We start from the raw sequence: 19,403 nt of genomic DNA, 5'->3' as shown, positions 1-19,403 counted from the left end.
TTTGGAAATTGTACTCTGTCTTTTAGATTATCCAAACAAAAATACAGAGCAGTCTATAGTATTACCATTTTATATCCACTTTGCTCACAAACTTTCCTTTTTAATTCAGAGGGTAAAAAACTGTGCTTCAGGACTAAGGAACAGGTTAATCAGAGTAGAAGATGACTAAAATAATTATCTGACGTCTGGTCATGACACTTGGCAAATTCTATGGAATTAAGAACAAGTTGTCAAGGTGCAAAGTCTGAGACATAAAAATAAAAAAAAGTGATCTTCAGCAGTCTAAAAGGATTTGTGTTTGGGCATGCTTAGCATGCTTCAAACTCACAGGGCATAAATGGTCTTTATTTTCTTGAGTCATGATATGTGTCATTCTCTGTTGCACATGACATTACATCATGTTCTTTAATAGCCTTTCTAGAGGAATGCTTTTATGGTCTATTCCTAATTAACCATAGTAATGGAGGAAATGTGTTTCATGGAGTACTGTAATCCATTGATAATCCTAAATATCTCACTCTAATTGTGTGGCCTTCTCCAAAACCTTTACCATAAATCTGATCAGGAAGCAAAATAGGTTGATTTCCTTCCTCTCTTCCCTCCCACCCATTCTGGATTAATTTGCAATTAGATGACCAAAGGGCAGGCTGTAGATGGTCCAAGGGTAATTGGAAAGACTTAGGTAATTGACTCCTGGGTAAAGATCCACTGAGTAACAGGTTTCTGGACCCCTCATTCTTAAACCTTAGGGTGCACATGAGTCACCTTGAGAGATTGCTGAAGTATGGACACCTGGACCTCACTTCCAGACCTTCTGATTCTAATAGTTGGAGGTGGGACCCAGAAATTTGCCTTTTTAACAAGCTTCAAGATTATGTTGATGCTTCTAATCCCTAGACCATACATTCTAGATGAGTGCCTCCTCAAGTTACTTACGTACACAAAACCTGAGGGTCTTATAAAATGCAGACTCTGATTCAGTAGATCTGGAGTGGGACCCAGGAGTCAGCATTTTAGTAAGCACCCAGGTATTGTCATGAGCACCAGGGTATTGCAGCGGGACAGTGGGCCATATCTGAGTAACAAAGGTCAGAGCATCATTTGCCCTTTGATGGATCGGTTGCAACAGGTTTATTAATTAGGGTTGAGGTGGACTTTTCTTTGAATTGGTATTACTAGAGGTCTGGAAGTCATTGATACTAGCTAAGTCCCTTACGATTATTTTAATGACAGCCTGGGTTGAAAATGTCTGAGTCGCCTCAGCTACTTCAACTGAACAACCATAGAACACATCAGTTCAGGGGATACAAATTGGAGAGATCACGTATGACCACACAGGAATGTTTCCAGTTAAAAAATCCACAGGGCTAGCCATGCTTTCACAGCTCCTGGATGTTACTGCATTTCTTTCTTATAATCTGTAATTCAAGAAAATTTGTAGCCTCTTAATTTTAAATTTTTTAACCTCCTGGGAATGGCAGGGGCTAGTTGATATTTTCCTCTTCAAAGGAAGGCTTTTACCTCAAGATCTCAGAGACACATAAATGTTATAGAAGCCTGACTTGAGAGAACTGTTCTTGTAGGCTGGTGACAAAAATTCATGTGGATCAGGAATTATCCTAATGATTATGAAAATAAGAAATCTGTAATGTCTCAAAATAGACTTTTATAGCATGATAAATACTATGGAATTAAATACTTTCTTCATCTAGGATACCATTTGTCAGATAAGCAGTGAATCCCTTCTTGGATGAAAGCTTATCTCTAAGATTCATTAAAGTATTTAAAACCTGCCTTTTGTACTTTACAGTGATTTTAGATTTTTTTTTCTTCATTACTATTTGGATTTTTGCTTACGTATTTATATGTTTGTCTCTGCTCTCCGGAGACCCCCTTAATGCTGTTGGTGCTCATTTTGTGATAGAAGTTAGAAGCCCACTCATTGAAGTTGGAGTAGACTTTGATATAGCTAGTGTATTTTGGTAGAGAATAGACATTAATGATGGAGAAGGCTGTGAGCAAGTAGATACTATAAATTATTTTCTAATTTAAGCTATTTAAAGGCTAAACAATAATTCGGCAACTATTTGATGTGAATCTGAATTGTGAATGAACACTTATACACTTCCATTAATTTTTCATTTGAACAATACAGTTATATCTGTGTAAATTAAGAGCAAGTGGATAACTTAGAGCACACACTACATTGATTTTACATGTTTTGGAATTGATTTGGCAGGCTCTACTAATATACTGGCACATTCTCTTCATGGAATCCCTCATGTGGTAACTGCAACTTTGCACATTATAATGGGTAAGAATTTTTTCAAAGAAGTTCATGTTTTATAAGGATGTTTGTTTTTTTTATAAGGAAGTTTTTATATTTATATAAGGTTGTTTTATTTCTGTCAGATGTATCTAAGGAAGGACAAATTCTTTGCCTCTCAAAGCAGAGAAATGTTTTACTGAAAACTGAAAGTCAATTAGGCGAAGCTTCACCATTTGGACTGCCTCCCTTTTCAGAGTACAGGCACTCTTATGAGCAGAAAATGAAGTTTTACTATAATCTTGTGAGAGAAAACAAAATCATCACAATGGTCAAGATCACAATTTTATAACCAGATGGAGAAAACCCATGCATCCTATTTAAGTATATCAGATACTGTTGTTGAACTACACCAAGACTGTAGGGTTGGGATGATGTTATTAAAAGAAAAAGACACAAAAACAATTCTCTGCACAGCCACTCTAGAATTGTTATGATTCCAATTGATGGAAGGTCTGTAAACTCAGATAAGTGCAATGCAAAACTACTGTGAAATCTAAGTTTACTTTGCACATGTACTCCAGCTTGACTTCCTCGATCATGTTTTATATGAAATAACAATAAGCTGCGGTGTTTACTCCTTTGCGTTTCTTCCTTAGTTACCTGGAAAAGTTACAAATGGCAGTTGCAGTAGTTGTAGGTCAAGGGAGATGAAGGGAAAGCAAGGATATTTATCCTGCTATGAAGTTGCTTGAGATCTTCTATAAGTGAATAAATATGCTCTTCTATGTTTACCATTTTGATGACTTGCCCTCCTCCTCTCACTGCTTGACTAATATCTAATAACATGATGTTCAAGGGCACGTACAAGCGGTTGATGTCTGCACTTTTAGCACCACTGGCAAGCTTCTTCGCTTTGGGTTCTCAGCCATGTTTGGCTTTGGTGGAAGAACTTTGGCCCTGGCAGAAAAGTATCGATGGATGTCACCCAACCAACGAAGGGATTTTGCTGTCATGAAGGCACTGGCAAGACTTAAGTAAGTTGTTTGTTTTTTTTTTTTCCTTAAACCCAAAATTTTGTATCTTAGAGTACATGACTGTTAATAGCAAATTTTACTGTATTTTAGGCCTGAAGACTGTGAAATATCATTTTTACCATGTATCAGCTCTCACGCTGTACAAGAAAGGTAGGGAAAGGGCTCAAAGTAATGTAAACATCTATATCTTTATTTAAAGCATGAAACAATTTGATATGCACACTTTATTAGACTTGTGATCTTTGGTTGTTTTTCTAAAATACTAGCAAAGAATATAGAGTAGTGAAGTTCTAGTGAGCCATGTAGTTTGACTTCTGTCTTCAGAAACAATGATTGACTCCATCCATCCATCCATCCATCCATCCATCCATCCATCCATCCATTCATTTATTCAACAGCCTGTTTACTGAATACTATATACCACGAACTTTGCATACAACAGTAAGCCGAAAACCAAACAAAACCCAAGGTTAGTGCCCTCCGGAGAATTTCAGTCTAGTGTGGAACACAAACATTACTCAAAGCCACACAAAGGAAATGTTCTAGTCTTTAAAAGAAATGGGACAGTCATTGTTATGGACAATACCACCTGTAAATGAATCAACACGGTATAATGCAGCAATGGGACGTATTCACATATCTTTGTTTACTGTATCTAAGAAAATAGTTAACATACTGGGTTCTTGAAGTTTCTCAACTGAATAGATGTTATTTTTTGGGTGATGTGGTTTTCTTTGTTTTCTTACTTTTAGGAAGGCAGAAGGATCTCCCAAATCTGGTAAGTTTAAAAGTACCTCCCTGAGAACTGAGCCAGGCCCTATTGGCATTTTGCTCTGGTGAGGGAAAGTAACCAGTTCCTTCCATTGCCTTTAGACGGTGCTAATCCGTGGCAAACGATCCAGGGTCCGTTCTTGAACGTCAGCATTATGGCGATCCCTTGCCTGTGTTCAGTGGCACCTAGAGGCTTGGCCCCTACTACCAGGTTAGTCAGCTTTTTTATTGAATCACTGATACTTTTCTATAAACCATTTTTTTTTCCTTTTAGAGTACCTTACTAACGTTTGGCCTGCCAGAGTGTTATCAACCGGTAGTCTCTTCCGGACTGTGATAATATTAGAGATTCTAAGGGACTTCGCATCAAAGGAGGCTGAGACAGTCTGTTAAACTGGAAGTACTAGACTATCACTGATTTCTTTATATTACTGAGGCTAAACTATGTCTCGGGTTGTATTAACATGATTTCATCGTGTCATTTGATGCCTACTTTGCTTGCTTTATTTGTGTTTATTTACTGGTCATTGAAAACATTATATTTCTGGTATCTCTTATAAACATCTCTACTTTCAGACTGTAGAGCAGACATAAATATCCTCAGCATGAATAGCATGTATGTGGGTATATTGGTACCTTTAGTCAAAGGAAGCAGAATTTCGCTTATTTATATTTAGTATGAATAGTGGTGCATATGAATCTGCTGCCCACATTGTCTTGACGTTTTATGTATCATTTTATCCACAAAAATATAAAGCATCTCTTACACATTCTTTTCAAGCAACTGTCCATTATTCATCTGAAAATCTTTCTCTCCCACTCCCATAGAGAGCAGAGAAGAACGGATCATGAATGTTGCATAATATAGTCAAATCTAGTTTTTCCCTGCAAGTGAAATAAAAGAGTGCCTTCTGTGCTGTGGCAGTTTGTAACGTAATTTCAATGATTAGTTTTGTCTTCCCTGCAAAATACTTAACCAGAATGATTAACAGCAAAGGGGATTGATTTAAATGTTTTCCCTTGGCAGTTGATATGAATGTAATAAACAGAGAAATATCCGAAGTTAGAGAAGAAGAAAAAAGATAAGCTTTGATATTAATAATCTAGACGCCAGGGTCCTCATTATCTCTAGTGCCAAAACTTGAAAGGAGTTATTTTGAAGCTTGTGTGCTACAGAAATTGAGCTTAATTGTTTTCTGCCTATACCGTCAGAAATCCTAGATAGCTGTGTACCTCCCTCATATAGTTTCCCTCGCTAAAAGTGAAAACCAGCTAGCTGACTAAAGTAATGTTCTATAGGATTCGAGACAATACTTATCTAACCCTACTTCATCTCTGATTCTCATGCTTGCTCAAGGACCTTCCTGAGAGGTAGTCTGCTCTTCTGGGAGTGGATTCATGCCTCTCTCAATGCTGCTGCATACAGTTTTTAGCTTGTCTGGAATTCCATTGCTTATTCTCACTAGGTTTAATCAGTATTGATGAGTTTTTCAGAGGATGACTAGTTAGAGATTTCCTTTGTGGACTGTAATTAAACACTCCTTTTTTTTTTTTTTTTTTTTTTTTTTTCTTTTTGGAAAAGCCTTTACACTATGCCTTGGCTGACCAGAGGTATTCAGAGATTTATCTTCAGAATGATTCAGGATCATTGCACAGAAGATTCAACTTCTAACCTTCCCCCCTACCTCCACAATAAAGTATAACTTAATTCAAAATACCTCAGTGAAAATTGCTGATAGAAATTAGTGTTCTTTTCAATATCCTAAAATTAAATGCATAATATATATATATAAAACATTTAGAATAGTGAAGGCACATAGGGTGTGTTTCAGTGACTAACAAGTATTGAAAAGGAAACATAGGAGGTGCTTTTCATGTTTATGAATAATTAAGCAATTTTTAAAAAATAAAGACACAAGACAGTATTCTGAATGTGTTGGCATGTTGAGTAAAATGAATATTGGACCCTGGGAGTTAAGAGATCTTGTACTGGTGATCATTTTGGTTTTCCGTGTGTACCTTTGAACAAATTACTTAAACTTGGGGTCTTCTTTTCCTTCTATATAAACTGAGTAAATGACTGGGTAATCTCCATGGTCCCTTATGAGCTCTAACCTGAGTTTCTCTAAGATTTAAAGAGCTCTTTTTTATGTTGTTGTTATTCTTGGAATAACTTTATATTTGCCTTGAAATCAAGCTAGAAATCATTTGCACATATTTCTGCAAACTGCCTTCTAAAGCTAGATGCATTTGCGAGTGGCTTTTTTGGCACTAAATCACATCTCTAAATTTGCAGGCTCTTACATTAAACTGAACAGTTATGCAAGATTAAAATGCTCAGTCATTTAACTGCACATGTGTGGTAGCATTTGTCCCTTTTATCCATCCAAGGGCCCCTTTGATTTATTTTCCTATGTCACTTCGACCTGCCCGTAAGTAAATATTTAAATATCACACTGTAGGTTTTAGGAAGTGTTGAACAATTTGTTATACCACTTGTATTTATTTGCTATTTTACATTTTTTAAAAACACACATGATTTCACATTTTGATTCCTTAAGTAAATACGCTGAATTTTAAATGATGTCTTGATAGATGTATAGAATGCATGATAGTTCATTTTCTAAAAAAGCCCTTAAAATAAGAACTTACAGAGAAGGAAGTCAGTTGCTTAATTGAACTAATTCGAAGGGCTGTGCCTTATAACATGGCAAGATAAGATTTAAGAATTTGGGGTAAATATAATGTGACAATGACTAATCTGTCTTGCCTAAAACTTCTAGTAAATGTGATATTTGTTAGAAGGAATGATACAGAGTAATTTCTGTTGCAATCACTTAATTAACTTCTCCATGTCAAATACAAATATTTAATTCCAGATTAAATAATGGAAGCATGGCTCTTATCGTTGCACGAAACACTTCTCGACCAGAATTTATAAAACACCTAAAAAGATACGCCAGTGTTAAAAATCAGGTATAGTAAATTATTTTTGTTATTTATATGCAAAACTCTTAATCATGGAAAGAGAGATGCTGCAAGAGTGGACATCAAATCCTGCCTCATAAGAAGGCATTCTTTTCTTAATATATTCATCTTTTTCTTTCAGTTTGTAGTTCCTTCAAATTTTGAAAAATATCTATCATCTTAATTTAGATTGGCCCTTTTTGAGCTATCTGTTGGTGGATACGTACATATGTGTGCACGCGCGTGCGCATGTGCGTGCAAAGATAAAGTAGGAAATGTAGTGTTAAATTGAAATGTGAAGTAAATTAAAGAGAAAATCGTATACTTGGCTGTTCCTCAGAATGCAAAGTAGTGACATCTGAGATTTTTAGCCTTCTCGGTGTTACGGCAGCAGACTTTCTCTAAAGTTATGACCTTTAGATTCTCCTGCCATTTATTTACAGATCAGCTTACCTTCACTTAATTGAAATAGATTTGCAGACCTCTATTTAAAAACACACCATTTTTATACAGTCATTATTCTATTCAGAACTAGAACGTGTGGTTGCATTTTTGGAGGCAGATAAAATTGTATTTCCCCTTAAGGGATTTGTTTTAAAGAGAAGCAATAACTATTATAAGCCACATTCTTTTGGCAGAGATTTTGACCCAGTTTTTAGGAAACTAATCTAGAACTATGTGACTTTCTGAAATTATGGGTCTTGAACTACATCAGTGTGCTTGTAAAACCCTATAGCCTCACTGCCTGTAAGTATAGAGCTGTACCTGGATGTAGCTGGAGAGAGTGAACAGGAGGGGAGTAAGTCCAGCCAGCCACCAGCGGCGGAATCTTGCTTACGTACATGGCTATTGCAAGGCTCACACTTTTATAATTTTAAACTTTCCTAGGCAGTCCTCATGAAGTTTCAGTTCTCTTCTGCTGCTGCATTATTTGATCAATGTTTGTTGAGCAACCCGCTGAATCAAGTGTTTAGGAAATTGGACTATAAATATTAGAGTGCCACTTTCCTTAAATACGAATCTCAAAGTAGAAAAAAGCACACATAATGTAGTTTGTGAGCTGAAGTAATAACTTCACGTGTGTGTGTGTGGGGGGAAAGACGGGGATTGATTGTCCAAGTCATGTGTGCCTTTTTAGATGTAATTCATTTTGTTTGCAGTGTTATTATTTTTCTTAATCCACAAGCAGTACGTGTTCATTATTATTTTTTCCTAAGTCAGAAAGTAGAGACAACAAAGCAATATAAAAAGCACTCAAAATTCTATATTCCAAGAGCTAATCAGTGTCATTACCTTGGTATAAACTCCTTAATCTTTCCCTATTAACCTGAAGGAACTCATCCTGAGAGGCTCGATATTTATTTTAGGGAGGCACCTATTGCACAAACTATTAATGGAAATTCTCTTTTGGAATTGCCTAAGAGGCAAATTTCTAAGGTAATTTTTTGTAGGCATCCTTTTTTCAACATGAAAATAGCTTTCTTGTGAATTTGAGAGTAATAAATGCTTACTGTAAAAAGAAAGGCAAAGGCAGAATGAATAGAATTCACTATAGGAAAACAATTTTTTAAAAAATGAGACCATGTTATGCAAGATACATTTTAACCTGCTTTCCCCATTTACCAGCCATATCTTGTTTTTGATGCAAAAACTATTGCCTCCATGTCTGTGTGTGTGTGTGTGTGTATGTATGTGGGGGGGCAGTCATTAGTCCTAACTCTGATCGACTTAGCTCTTTCCAAAATTTGAAGTCCATGCTATTGCTGTGTAATTTTTTTTAACAAATTCTAAAAATGTCCAACATGATGGTTTATATGAATAAGTAGATGGATTCCCAAGGTCACTGCTTTCAAGGAATGTTAATTTGATACATTTGTTTAAAAAAAAACACATGTATACACATATATGTGTATATGTGTAGTCTCTTTCCTTCATGGTGACATTTTCAAAAATGTAGATTTATAAAATTATGTAATATGATAAAGACCACACAAAGTTAAGATTATATAACCCACTGTCTAGTTAGTAGTAGTAGTGGTATCCAAAAAGGAAAGCACGGCGTTTCAGCCTCAGGTGAGCCCCAGTCTAGGTCCCGGAACCATCTTTGACATGTTGAACTGAATCTTCATAGATATTAACAATTGTAAGCAGAATGAAAACCACCATCATCTTGCCTTCCCCATCTCTGTGTAAAATAGAAAAATACTACCCTTCCTTTCAATTCTATCCTATCACCATCCGATTCCTTTTCCTCTGTCTTGTATTTCTACATACACTTTGACCATCATTTTCGGCAGGGAGTTTAAGACCTTTAAGTAAGTTAGTACTTTCCCTGACGACTTGTTTGCTGCCTTCTAGTCCTCTCATGATGCTTTGTCCTGGGGGATCATATCCTCCTCTCCCCTCCCCCCCGTTAAATCATTATCTGAGCTTTGCACGATTAGTGAAATTGGCAAATTAGTGTTCTATTTTCTCTGCTTTCCTGTGTGCTGAAGTGGGAAAACTCACAGGCATCTTGAGATTAGCATGTCCATACCTGACTTTATTGTGTCTCCCCTAAAAGTGCTCCTTCCATGTTTCCCTACACAGGGTGGCAATGGTACCACACACGACCCATCCTGAAGTTATTCTGGATTCCTCTCCCTCCCTCATTCCTCACAACCAGCCCACCAAGCAGTTCTATTGGTTTCCTTCCTAAATGTTTCTGAAATTTCTCCTACCTTAATTTGAATGTTAATCCCTTCTATTTTATAGCACCCTCTTTCAGATCTTCCTTTGCTCTGGTTTTATCTTCCACACTTACTTCTAGAGGGATTTTTCTAAAACACTTACCTGTTCCTCTTGTGCTTAATTTTTCAATGCCTTGCTCATTCTTGTCAGGATGGCATCGGAATTCCTCAGCGTGGAATACATGGCCCTTTGTATTCTGGCGCTTGCTTCTGTCACACCCTCACCTCTTGCCATCCTCCACCAGATTTCCTGTGTTTTGGTCATTTTACTAATGTGTTAGGGCTGTCATGACAAATACCATGGATTCTGTGGAGGTCTAACTTTTTTTTTTTTTTAACAATTCTGAAGATTAGAAGTTCAAGATGGTGTCGGCACGTTTGGTTTCTCCCAAGGCCTCTCTTGGCTTAGAGATGTCTGTCTGCCTTCTGGCTGTGTCTTACGTGGTCTCTTCTCTGTGTGTGCACATCCCTGGTGTCTTTGTGTCCCAATTTCCTCTTTTAAGGACACCATAGTGGATTAGGGCCTACCCCAAAACCTCATTTTAGCTACACCTTTAAAGACCACCTCTCTAACTATCATTACATTCTAAGGTATAGGGGATGATGATGTCAACTTATGACTTTGGGGGAGAGACACAATCCAGCAGGTAACACCATCTGTGTCTTTAAAAAAAAAAATCAAATATAGGTGTTTATATCTTCTTTAAAAATAAGTGTCGACACACCAGTATTACAGTCGATATTACAGTATGCTGAGTTTTTTTGCAGTTGCTTGTTGATGCCGTGTAGCCATACTGAGGCAAATATTTCCTCTCTCCAAAACTCTTCCCTTCGCCCCTAGGCTAACTCGTGTGTGTTAAGACTCCCTTCAGGTGGGAAGCTCACCCAGCACCCTGAGCCTGTTTGCCTTGTTTCTCCCATTTCACTCTCTGCTTCCACCATCATGGCACTTGTGTATATCACAATTTTAACTGTTTGCTTCTTTTCCCTCCATCTCAGACATACCCTCACATAAGATATTAAGCTCTTGGCTCCCTAAAATCCCTTCTAACAATGTGGCTTCATAGGTAATGAATTTGCTGGGATGCATGGAGCTTCATTGGTGAAGGATGCACATGAAAACTGAGGATTTAAGATAGTAGACTTACTGGTGGTAGCCATCACTGCTTGGCCTCTCTTGGCTCACAGCTTATGCTGCAGGCCGATTGTTTTTATCACATGGCGTTCTCCTCTCTTATAAGGACGTCAGTCATGTTGCATTAGGGCTCAACCTAATGACCTCATCTTAGCTCAATCACATCTGCAAAGACCCTCTTTCCAAATACAGTGACATTTACAGGTACTAAGAGTGAAGACTTCCAGGCATCGTTATCAGGGGTGCAACTTAACCCGTAGTAGCCAGTTAGCCATGACTCATTTAAAACACATTATTTTTACAAGTTCACACAGAATGAAGGATGTCCCCAAGGCTTTGGACCTGAGCTGGGAAGTCTAATTCAGTGACTGCTGAACAGTTTCACAGAGAGCCTGCCTGCTTCCACAGAGAGCTACTTGGGGCCCTCTAATTCTGTATCTCAAGTAGAATAGCTGATGCCACCCTGTAAATCCAGTATAATCCACTGGAGTCACCCAGTGCATTATACAGTGTAAACCAGAAAATCTGCTGGACCTTGCTTTCCATGTATATAAAATAAGGGTGGGGGGGGAATATTAGTTTTCTGTCAACTTTTAAAATCCTATACCTCACTGAGGTTCATATGTGGAAGGGAAAAAAAACCCATGTAGATCATAGGAATAAACCTCATGCCGTTTACCTAAAAAGCAAAATGAGTGGTTTTTATGCATTGCTACTAAAGTATTTGGCTATCTTTTCTTATTTATGAGAATACATATTTTTTTCCACTAAAGTTTCCTTAGACAAACGAAAATGGAAACTTGAAGATACCCTACACCATTTAGAGTGGTCAGCAAGCAAATAATGGTCTCATGACTTGGATCCATCTCTACAATGGGAAAGAGGCAGGCAAACCCCTGCAAAAATCACATTAGACTGACTTCCTCTTTCCACCTGTGAAACTGTTTGCTTCACGTCACCTAAACTAGTTGACAAGTTAATAAGTTAGTGGATTATATAAATCTTCTGTGTTGACAGACGGGTATTAAAAAATCTTTAATTGGAAATGGTAGGCTATTGTATACACCCTCATACTATTGGTCGTGAAACAAGTTTGCCAGCTGCTAGATCTCCCAAAGAAATCGGGGAGCCCTGGCATAGAGTTTCAAAGCTATAGGAACGTCCTCATGCATGTTGCTATTTACATGCAAGAGAGAGCACAGTGAACTTTCTTAATTTGCATGAGCACTTAGGGATAAAGCAAACACCATGATTATATTTGCATTTGTTTTATTTAGTTCAGTTTTCCATTTGTTGAGACTTACACTGTGGGAGAAGTAAAAGTTCGTCCGAGGAGTAATAGTGGATACAATCCAGAGGAGGACAATGGACAGCACTCAGCTGCGCCAGAAAAGAGTTTCCCTTGGAATGTAGATGGTGACTTAATGGAAGCCCGGTCAGAGGTTCAGGTCAAGTAAGTGTCATTATTTCACCACTTTCAATGTCCACCAGTAGACAGAACACCAAATGTAATGGAAGCCTCCTTGTCATGGCTAGATTATTATTATTTTTTTAATAAGGCAGGGAAGCATCAAAAGATGTACAATTTTATTCACCAGTTGTTACATACAGCCAAAGCATTTTCATATGGACTCATTACCAAATTTTCTGAGTCTCTATATTGGCATTTCAAATTACCATTCTGCCTAAACTATACAGATAATGTCTACAATTTTCCTTTAGTGATTTTTAAAGTGGATCAAGAGCTTAACCCTGTGAAAGCCCTCTGAGGAGCAGATTGTTACACTGAAGTCTCCCGTCTCTATCACTTTGTATTCAGCACTGTGCTTCTCTCAACTCTTTCCAAAGCATTCAACTTACTTTACACAGGAACAATTTTACATACTATTAACAGGAACAACTGGCATAAACAAGTTTAGGACCCTGCAAACTCATTGTTGGTAAGCATTATGACTCAAGGTAGAAGAAGGGTGCAGGAGCACCCCACCGTAGGCACAATGCCTGGATGGTACAGTAATTACTGGTGCTGATTTAACAAGATTGCAGCTCTGCCACGATTATAGGTTTGTTAGCAATTATTAGATTTATATTTGGTATTATGTACCATACTTAATAGGTACATGTGTGAAAAATAACGATAGGTTGATGAAATAATTATACATCCATTTTTTACAGATTACACCCAAGACTTATCAATCTTTATGGAGGAAGCATGGAAGAAATGAATGATTCCAAAGTGACATGTAATTGTTTATAAAAGAATGTACAAACTAGAATTTTAGTATGAAGGAATATGGTCATGCTTTAAACATATAAGGAAAAAATTTATATTTTTAAAGAAATTAAAAGGGCTATTTTTGCTAAAAATTAGCTTCTAGAGCTTAAATTAAGACATAAGGTACAACAATTTAGATTCTGGGTTTTAGAAAGCATTTATTGGAACTGAAAGCAAACATTTATATACTTAAAACATGATGACCTATTAATAATTCCCAAGTGAAATAATTTGGATGCTTTCACATTTCAAGATTGGAGTCCATCCATACGGATATAAAATTTCCTACAGCCTGGTACCCATGGATGCCAGGGGTTACCTTAGGATGCCCTGATGAGATCCTAACCCAGAGTTCAAAATTGTTCCAATACCTAGATTATTTGCCAAAAAGGTAAGCATTTTAAGTTACCAGAGTACCAATTCCCTGAAAGTTGAAAACTGTTGATTTTCTTCAAAGTCTTTTAAAATCCATAACACATTTTAAAGTATAGCTGTTTTCTTTTTGCTTCTGAAAGTCATGTTATCCAGCAATCCTAGCACATTGGTTTTAGTGCACTTAGTAATGCCCCAAATGCTATCATTTCTGCATAGAAAAGAGCCAAATTAAAATTTCCTAAAAGAATTACTTTATGTAATGAAAAAAACCCAGATTTTTTGCTTATGTAATACTTTTCAAGAATATCTTTGTAAGTTTAATCAATGACTGCTGGGATACACTGTGTTCAGGAGGTTTCGTGCTCACAGATTGGGTTTCACACCTCGATGGCTGCACAGAGCTCTGCCCTCCTTGTTCTCTGGCCACCAGTTACTACTGTGGACTGGTGAACAGAGAACTTACAGGAATTTAGGCAGCCTGAGAAAGACAGCTGTTGGCAGGGGCTTCGTATGGATGGAAGTCTTTTACTATTTGATCACTTCCAATGATAAAGACAGGTGTAGGACAACTCAGATAAAGTTATATTCTGCAGCTATCAGCATCCAGGTCACATGCATGAATAAATATTACAGAAAATGATTGCAACTGAAAAGGCATCAAAGATTTAAAATCCAGAAGCTTTTTTTTTTTTATAAAAACTTAATATTTCACTTACTAACACCTCTATCATGGAAATTTTGATGTCACATTTATATTCACTGAATACAAGCTAAACGTTAAATTTCTCAATTTTGTTTCTCTAATTCCATGCAGAAGAGAATGCTCCTGTACACCTGATAAAAACACATGGAATACATACATTTGAGGAGAAAGTAACGTCTACACAAGGAGATGCATTCGCTGAATTTGACACTCCTCTTTTACACAGTATCTAATTTATATGAAATACTGGCCTCTGGGCACGGTCTTTGTAGAGTTTGGCTTTTTAAGAGTCATTAGTGAGGTACAGTTTTCATAGTTTACATATATCAGGGTATTTATATTTGAAGTATCGGCTAAAGTGCAGCACTCACAATCTGTTACAGAATATAAATTAGAATTCTTAAGTACTATTGTTTTATAAGCAAAAAATTTCACTAAAATGGATTTTAGAAATTTACTCCTGGGTACCCTTGATACAAATGTGTTACAGGAGGACACACCTACATAAACACACATTCTTTTAAGAACTTATGTATTTATACAGAGAGAAAGAATCCATAGCTGTATAAACAGTAATCATCCAGAAGTCATTAAGCTCCAACCAGTGTATAAGTGCAGTCTGAAATTTGCTCCTCAGGTCTGTAATGCTCTCATGTAGACTGCTGAATAGTGGTTGTCGACCAAAGCCCATCATAAAGGGACTAAAAATAAAGGTCTTTAAAGAGAAAATCTACTTTAAAACATTAGTGGTCTTTTATCCATCGGAAAACTGAGGAACAGCTCTTCGTTCTTTAAAAATATTTAGCAGGATTTTTCCAACAAGTCTCAGAGATCTATTAGAAATGAATCAGTGCCTATTCAGTAGAGTTTATTTTACCGAAGCAAGCACACATGGCAAATAATTTCTTTTAAAGGAATGATATTTCAAGTCCAAGACTTCTCCAAATGAGTTGTTTGCTTCCTCAATATGATTTAATTCAGATGCACTTTCATTTCCAGGTATCTTCAAGAGATTGCTTCCCTTGAATAAATTGAATGCTTTAGTGTTTCCTCTATCCATTTAAGAGCTGAGAGATTGTTTTCCTCTCGAGTAATTACTGCTTGGGATGTTTCACTTGCATTGAGACCTAATATGGCACAAGGTCATGAGTAAACGAAGTACATAGAAGAAATCCGAGCAGAATTTAGGGTTTCTTGTAAACACTGTCTTAAATTTCTTTGGTTAACCTGAGTCTGTTCTCTCAATTTGAAAGAAGTCTTTAATCATCATCATTGCTTTTGCTGTTAACGTAGCTCCAGCTGTCTCTTCTGTTTTCTTCTTGTAGGACAGATTTGTACTGTCTTTTAAAGAAGCCAGCCTGAAAATAGTATTGCATAATCACTAGTGTATAGTTACAAACTAATTACACTCATCAGGCACCTGAACAGTCACCGTCCCATGTAGTCAGGAAAATTTAGATGGGAAATACTGCTAAAGAGCATTATTTTTGTCGGACTGCTCAGTGACACACACTCTCCCAAACTGACATTAAAAATAATATGCAGTGTTTTCTAAGAGCTTTTTTAAAGAACATCTTTCCAAACTAGTGACATGGTTGCAATACTGGTACTGAAGTGAGGACAAATAGGAGATCAGTACTACATATTCACTTGGGAATTTAAAAAGTTAAAAGTGCCGCAATATTTAAATCTAATAAGAGGGCTTTGTGAAAACCAAGAACAACATTACTGAGTGGTGTAACATGGATAATTATTAAAGACTTACCTTCCACATAACATATGAAATCAGTAGCAGTAGAAGAAGTCCAAGTAGCAAGCTACTTGAAATAATCGCTATTGTGAAATGACGCTTGGGTCTTTGATGATGTAGTCCTTCAAGTAGAACCTATGTAAAGCAACCCAAATAAAGAGCCGCCAGGTTAGAAACTTGCTTCTGTTCCCTTTGAACCCTCCCCCCCCCATGACTCCCATAGTATTTTGAACAATTCCATCTCCTCCTCTTGCTGGTTCTAATAACCTTGGGAAACGTTGGTAACCATGTAGCAGAATCGGCTTACTCCATGCTTCTCCATCCAGATAATCCTTCCAAGTTCACCTCCTGAAAAAGCCATCTGCATCGTTCCCTCCCGCCAGTACTGGAAAATGTCAAATCTCGGTTAAGTATTTCAAGCCTTCCATATCTGGTCAATCTATTTTCCTGACTAAAAGCTCCAGCAATAGTTTTTTCCCTACAATTCTAAGATTTCAGGTAAAACTGTAATCTTACATGTGCAACATTCTCATCCTTGTTGAGTTCAATAACTTTTGGATTAGGCTCTGGAAAAGCTGTTGCTCTTATCTCAAACTTGAGGGCTGAACTCTCATCCTGTTTAAGAAAAGAAAGATTAGTCTGACTTAGTTTTATTTTGTAAAGGCATGTTATTTCTCATGATCCTTACCTACTATCTGAGGCTTTTACAATTGATCTTCCCTAATTTATTCCACCCTTTGTAGTTAATTGCAATGCAACACTTCCTTTGCTTCCAAAGGCATGGCCGTTGTATTAATATTCCTGGCATCATTTTGTTGAAATCCTTTTGTTAAACACAACCAGTTTGGGCACCTGGGTGGCTCAGTGAGTTAAGCGTCTGCCTTTAGCTCAGGTCATGATCCCAGGGTCCTGGGATCGAGTCCTGTAGCAGAGTCCAGTGGAGAGCCTGCTTCTGCATCTCCCTGCCCCCGTGCTCCCTCTCTCTCAAAAATACTTTTTTGAAAATGACTAGTTTGCAGATAAATATTACAAATATCTAAAGTTATTTAAATATTTGATAGCAGTATATTTTTCCCCTAGATATTGAATTTTTTCCCCAAATAAGATTTTCTTCACCTGATAATGTTTCTTCAAACTTACTTTATCTAGGATTTTTTTTTTCCCCTAAGCAGTGCTGTCATCTTGCTGCTCTGATGAAATACATATAGTTTATCGAATACCATACAGGAAAAATGGTACGAGCAGTTATAACATTCAAATATAAAATCAGTAGATGAACTCCGAGATACACTACATAACCAAGAATCCATGGAACTCAGGAGTCTGGGGATGGGCTCCACAGACTCTAAGAACCTTTTAAAACTGCATGTAAAATTGAGTTTTTCATATATGCATTCATTGCAGTAGATGAGAATATATTTTTAGCAAAATTCCTAAAGAGATCTGGGGCCCTCAAAAGTTAAAACTACTATATAAATGTTGTAGAATTTTAGGGCTGAAAATAAATTACTTTATTAAAGCAGTGATTTCCAGCAGGGATTCTTTTATCCACTAGAGGACAGCCAGCAGTTCCTGAAGCCATTTCTGATTGTCAGCACGTGGGACATGGTGTGCCAGCATCTTGTTCGTAGAGACCAGTAATGCGGCTAAACATCCCGCAATGCACAGGACAGCACCTGGCACCAAGGAATTATCTGGTCCCAAATGCCAGTGGTGCCCATTGTTGAGAAACCTGGACCTCAAGGGTATGAGGTGGCACACTGCGTAAGTTTAAATAACTTGTTGATGGTCTCATGATTTAGTTTTTAGCTCAAGTGGAACTACAGCAGACATCTCTTACTTCTGTATCTGGTGGATCTCTTTTACCTACTTGACCACTGTATAGCAATTTTAAACATTCTTCTTTAAGCAAAATAGAACTACCATTTCTTTGGCTCACTCTGTACCGTGCACTAAGTGTTTTACAAAATGGATGTCATATAATCTGCAGCACCCCTGCAGAAGATATTGTCCATACTTATCATGTACATTGAAGAACAGAACTCCAGATAAAACCAATTTTATCTCTAATATATTTTTTTTAAAGGTTCATTTGAGAGAGAGAGAGAGAGAATGTGAGCAGGGGGAGGAACAGAGGGAGAGAGTGCATCCTCAAGTAGATTCCCACCTGAACGCGGAGCCCAACACAGGGCTCAGTCTCAGGACCCTGAGATCAGACCTGAGCTGACATGAAAAGCCTGACACTTAACTGAGCCACCCAGGTGCCCCGAAATCTGCATACTCATTTCCAGGAAGAAGTCCAAGATGATGTATTATTTATTTAACCTTTCAGAGTTTGATGTTTTAGTTGATTTTAGGAAAGCCTTAGTTTTACTTCTTAAATAAGCATAAAGTAGTTTAGAAAAAACCTTAAGGTTATATAAAATAGGCAGCCAATTTGTGATTTAATCAGTTTATAAGCAGTTGGACATGCTTTCTAAAATAAACCTCCTAGTTATTCCATAGTCTATTTTAGTCTTAATTATCTGTTTAATTACTAAAGCCGTATCATTTAGATGATGGTGTATTCAGCTGAAACAATACAGGGAAACAGTTGTAGAGTTCCACTCCAAATTTTACCTTAATTCGTACCTTAATTACTTAAATGCCTCCTCACATACCATCCAACCTAAATAAGATGATTGTACGTAAGTTTATACAAACTCAAAGTTGTCGTTTTATTTTACTTACCATTTCTGAAAGGTATGGCCGGCCTTCCAACTGAATGTGAACGCTGGCTTCTTTTCCACTTTCCATTTTCCCAAAATGGCAGAAAAAATTTAAACAATATGGATCGGCTTTTATGCAGAACTTGAAAAAAATACAAAAGAGCTACATTAAAACATTTTTTATAGGTAGCTAAAGTATCTTACATGGAATTAAACATCTCCCATGAGTGGCATTTAAAAAATTATCTTGCTTTAAACAAAACATGAATGTTTCATAAATTACAGCAAAAAGTATTTGAGCTAAAGCATGTGTTCCTAGAATTAAAACAAAGACTTTAAAAAAAAAATTTTTTTTTATTATGTTAGTCACCATACAGTACATCCCTGGAAAACAAAGACTCCTAATCAGGGGCGTGTTAACATGTTCTATGTTGCTTGTAAAATTTGGATCATTTGAAGGTAAGATCACTTCCTCAGGGTTTGTTTTTTTTTTCTCAAATTCACTTAAATGAAAGGAGTGAAAATTAATCTCACGTCAAAGTCTGCCCCAGCTGAATACTGTATCTTGGCCTCCTAAAGGGTCTAGAACGACAGCTGGCACAAAATAGGCATTTGTTAGATTAATAATGAAATTTTGTATATAAATATATACACACAAATTATAATATACATGTGTGTATATTAATG

General features: G+C 37.0%; 2 protein-coding genes across 2 annotated transcripts in view; one reads left to right on the top strand and one right to left on the bottom strand.

The window, feature by feature from the left end:
* The window catches only part of CERKL (ceramide kinase like), a 110,364-nt gene extending 97,897 nt beyond the window's left edge, over positions 1–12,467 (top strand). Inside the window, exons 6-12 of the mRNA XM_019802801.2 lie at positions 2,240–2,314; positions 3,126–3,303; positions 3,394–3,453; positions 4,056–4,081; positions 4,177–4,285; positions 6,954–7,050; positions 12,183–12,467. Coding sequence (XP_019658360.2) covers positions 2,240–2,314; positions 3,126–3,303; positions 3,394–3,453; positions 4,056–4,081; positions 4,177–4,285; positions 6,954–7,050; positions 12,183–12,362 — 725 coding nt within the window. The 3' untranslated portion in view covers positions 12,363–12,467. The remainder of the gene's footprint in view (positions 1–2,239; positions 2,315–3,125; positions 3,304–3,393; positions 3,454–4,055; positions 4,082–4,176; positions 4,286–6,953; positions 7,051–12,182) is intronic.
* ITGA4 (integrin subunit alpha 4) overlaps positions 12,158–19,403 on the bottom strand; it is a 77,007-nt gene continuing 69,761 nt past the window's right edge. The window contains exons 25-28 of the mRNA XM_002922274.4: positions 18,739–18,858; positions 16,525–16,623; positions 16,024–16,143; positions 12,158–15,616 (exon numbers count right to left, since the gene is read on the bottom strand). Coding sequence (XP_002922320.2) covers positions 15,518–15,616; positions 16,024–16,143; positions 16,525–16,623; positions 18,739–18,858 — 438 coding nt within the window. The 3' untranslated portion in view covers positions 12,158–15,517. The remainder of the gene's footprint in view (positions 15,617–16,023; positions 16,144–16,524; positions 16,624–18,738; positions 18,859–19,403) is intronic.

Source organism: Ailuropoda melanoleuca, chromosome 2, assembly GCF_002007445.2.
Source record: "Ailuropoda melanoleuca isolate Jingjing chromosome 2, ASM200744v2, whole genome shotgun sequence".
NCBI classification, from domain to species: domain Eukaryota; kingdom Metazoa; phylum Chordata; class Mammalia; order Carnivora; family Ursidae; genus Ailuropoda; species Ailuropoda melanoleuca.
This window is presented reverse-complemented; position numbering and strand designations above follow the sequence as displayed.